General features: G+C 41.9%; 1 protein-coding gene across 1 annotated transcript in view; it reads left to right on the forward strand.

Annotated features, from left to right (window-relative positions):
- Positions 1-4,113, forward strand: part of Gid4 (GID complex subunit 4 homolog) — a 24,741-nt gene that overhangs the window by 5,790 nt on the left and 14,838 nt on the right. The window contains exon 2 of the mRNA XM_021177580.2: positions 2,315-2,374. Coding sequence (XP_021033239.1) covers positions 2,315-2,374 — 60 coding nt within the window. The remainder of the gene's footprint in view (positions 1-2,314; positions 2,375-4,113) is intronic.

The raw sequence follows: 4,113 nt of genomic DNA on the forward strand, positions 1-4,113 counted from the left end.
AGTGCTGGGATTAAAGGCGTGCGCCACCACGCCCAGCTCTCATTACAGTTCTTAAGAACTGCCTTAATATTTGATTTGTGTTAGAGATGGAAACCTGATAGGTGGGGCTTGAGAGAGAGAGATGGTTCAGCAATTAAGAGCACATACTGCTCTTAAAGAGGACTCAAGTTCCCAGCGCCCGTGTCAGGCAGCTCACAACTTGTAACTGCAGCTCCAGGAGGCTGTGACACTGGCCTCTTTCATGTGCATATACTCACATATAGATATAATTAAAAAGAATAAAATCTTTTTAAAAAATTTGATAGGTGCCATAAAACTTTTTTAGTTTCTTAGAAACCTCACTTAAAAAGAAAAGAAGAAACCTCACTTAACACATATGCTCCAAGTACCTCTGTACTTCGTTTTGCTTTCAGAAGTTAATAGGCAATTTCAGAGTTTATCATAATTAGAGTCACTTTAATGAATGCTGAAACCCTCCCTGAGCTGTTAGGCCCTGTTTGGAGAGAAAGAGAGAGAGAGAGAGAAGAGAGAGAAAAGGAAGAAAGAAGAATAACAGAAGTATACAGAATCAGTAAATGATCTACTGTCTGACAGTAGCATGTGACTCCAGGTCCTGTGATGGGTTGATTTCATCTATCTTACTGGGCAGCCAGCCTCAGCATTTCCTGGTCTGTTTCTCCTGCTGGTCTCTGGGTATTCAGTCTCCTGAGACTGAAGGCTGTGTGTTGTTATTCCCACCTTGAGAGAAAGGAAGATACTCTTGTTCCACATTCAAATGTTAATGCGTCTTCAGAGGTATTCGTATTGGCCAGATTGGAGTCACTCACTCCTACCACTTTGGCTCGCAGGTGATGGGGGTCTGTTTGTTTTTTGTTTTGTTTATTTAAATTGGTTGTTAAGTAGGCATCTGACAGTGTCTAAATGATTAATGACCTGTGGCTGCCAAGCCTTAAAATCTCCTGTGCCCCTTCTTGGGCTCAAAGTTCAGGGGCTACAGAAATGGCTCAACAGCTAAGAGCTCTGCTTCTCTTCCAGAAAACACAGGTTTGATTCCCAACACATTGCAGCTCACAGCCGTATCTAATTGCAGTTCTAGAGGGTCTAATGTCATCTCTGGCCTCCACAGGCATCAAGCATACATGTGGTACAGAAACATACATGTGGGGCTGGAGAGATGGTTTAGTGGTTAAGAGCACTGACTGCTCTTCCAGAGGTCATGAGTTCAATCCCCACCAACCACATGGTGGCTCAACCATCTGTAATGGGATCTGATGCCCTCTTCTGGTGTGTCTGTAGACAGCGACAGTGTACTCACATACATAAATAAATCTAAAAAAGAAAAAAAAAAGTAAAAAAAAAAAAAAAACATACATGTGGGCAGAACACTCTGTATATTAAAACACAAAAAGCCCAAAAGTCTAAGCCAGATATGGTAGCACATACTTTTAATCCCAGCACTAGAGGGACAGAGGCAGGTGGATTTCTGTGAGTTTGAGGCCAGTCAACTATATGGTGATACCCTGTCTTTGGGAGAAAAAAAAAAAATGTCTTTATGAAATAGGCCAAACCAACATTCACAAAATCTTGGGCATTATCCGGGTTCATAATTAATATTAGTTCCTTCTAACTCTTCATAAAATGTTATTCTCAAATGTTCTTCTGCTCATTTCATAAGGAAATAATTCAAGATGATGCTTAGGGCCAGTAAGAGGGCAGGAAAAGCTCTCCCAAGCCAGTAGCTGAGTAGCAGAGAGATAGAAATGATCCAGCAAGACACTTAGGGTTAGAGATGGTTCTGGGAATACAGGTGGGAAGGGCCCTGTGTATAACAATGAACAGTCTGCAAATGAGAGGGAAATGTATAGAAAATGATCGAACAGGCAGTTCCAGAAGGCACATCTTGAAATATTTGGCTGAAGGGAATGAGGGAGACCTGGGATAGTTTTTTTAAGATATATGTTTTATTAATTTTAATTATGTATATGTATGTCTGCATACGGGGATGTGCACATGAATGCACATGCCCATGAAGGCCAAAAGGTGATGGATCCCCGAGAACTAGAGGCTCAGATGGTTGTGAGCCACCTGATGTGGGTCCTGGCAACTAAACTTGGATCTTCTGGAAGAGCAGTAAATGCTCTTAACAACTGGGTCATTTCTCTAGCCCCTAAGATAATTTTCATTGTCAGTCAAAACTGAAGGTACCAAAGGCAGTTGAGGCTTGGATTGTGCTGGGTGCATGCTGACCCCCGGCCTTACAGGATTTTTGAAGGGCCCCAGGGGCTCATTTGTAAACACTGTCTTTTCTTTACAGCACGTGGACACTGGGAACTCTTACCTTTGTGGGTACCTGAAGATTAAAGGCCTTACAGAGGTAAGTATTTCTTGCCAGATCTGGGATAAGAAAGTGAGTGGCTTGCTCAGCAGCTCAGAGAGTCCAGTACTGCAATCCCATGGTGTGATTTTTTTTTTTTTTTGATTGTGTGGACCATAATACTGCAGTTTCGATTGTCCATTTGCAAATGTACACAGTCAAAAATTTTCCCCTTTGGTCCTCAGTGTAGAGGAAATGAAGACTCAGCATGCACTCCACTCAGCCACTGAGCTATACCCACAGCCCTCACAAATCACAGCATTATTGATTAGTCACTTTATGATAGATCTTTGAGTCAGAAAAGCCTAGGTTAACCTCAAATTCGAGTTACCAGTGTCAACCTCTGGAATGCTAAGATTATAGTTATATACTATTATGTCTGAGTGTTAATCATTTTTTAAGAAAAATTATATGGACTAGAGAGATGGTCCAGCAGTTAAAAGTGCTTGCTAACCAGATATCAAACCATAGCACTCGCATGATAAGCTGGCATCAGTGCACTTTTTGTTTAAGATTTATTTATTTATTTATTATTATATGTAAGTACACTGCAGCTGTCTTCAGACACACCAGAAGAGGGCGCCAGATCTCATTACAGATGGTTGTGAGCCACCATGTGGTTGCTGGGAATTGAACTCAAGACCTTCAGAAGAGCAGTCAGTGCTCATAACTGCTGAGCCATCTCCCCAGCCCCAGTGCACTTTGAAAAAGAGATTTTAAAGGATCGCTGGAGCTTGCTGGCTTCCCGATTAGCCAAGAAAACACCAACTCCAGGTTCAGAAGATGACCCTGTCTCAGAGAAATATGTAGAAAGTAATAGAAAAGAATGATATCCTCCTTTTTTCCTATAAGCACACAAACCTACACAAAACTGTGTACACACTCTCACAGACACAAACAAAACTCTTGGTGGAAAAAAAGACCAGAGAGATAATTCAGCGGTTAAAAGCGTTTGCAGAGGACCCAAACTTTCTTCCCAGGACACACATTAGACAGCTTACAACCACTTTTGAGCTCTATGGAATCCAAAACCACCTTCTGGAATCTGTAGACACCCTCATGCTTCTGGCATACGTGCACATGCCCATAAATAAAGGAAAAAATAGTAGAACCTCCACCTTTATCATGAATTTAACAGTCTTTGAGATACGAGAGTGAAGATTTTCTTTAAGTTAATTAAATCTTGTGGTTTAGCAGATTGTGGTAGCCCATGCCTTTAACCCTAAGGAGGCAGAGGCAGGCAGATCTCTTTTTGAGACCTACCTGCTTTACAGTGAGTTCTAGGACAACCAGGGCTAAATGGAGAAATCCTGTCTCCAAACCTAATTAAGTAAATAAATAAATGTTATGGTTCGTTGGAACAGTAAAAAGGAAGAGTCTGGTCTTCAGCCTGATGACTAAAAATAAAGCATTCTGTCCTCTCATCCAGCTTTCTAATCCTCAAGACTTCTGAGATCTAGAAGGTAGAGAGAGTCTCCCTTCTTTTCATTAGTGGCTAAACAGAAAGAAAAAGGATGCCTGACTGCCACTGAGTTTCCTGCCAGGAATGGCTGGGCACAGCCCTATTGCAGCTTCTCATGGCCTTTATGGCTTCATGTAGTCCAGCAGGACTGGGCTGGATTGAACAGAGCTTGTAAACCTCACTCAGCCCTTTTCTGGATTGGTGAACTTTAGTTTCTCAAGTCTCTCTCTCTCTCTCTCTCTCTCTCTCTCTCTCTCTCTCTCTCTCTCTCTCTCTC

This window comes from Mus caroli, chromosome 11, assembly GCF_900094665.2.
Source record: "Mus caroli chromosome 11, CAROLI_EIJ_v1.1, whole genome shotgun sequence".
NCBI classification, from domain to species: Eukaryota; Metazoa; Chordata; class Mammalia; order Rodentia; family Muridae; genus Mus; species Mus caroli.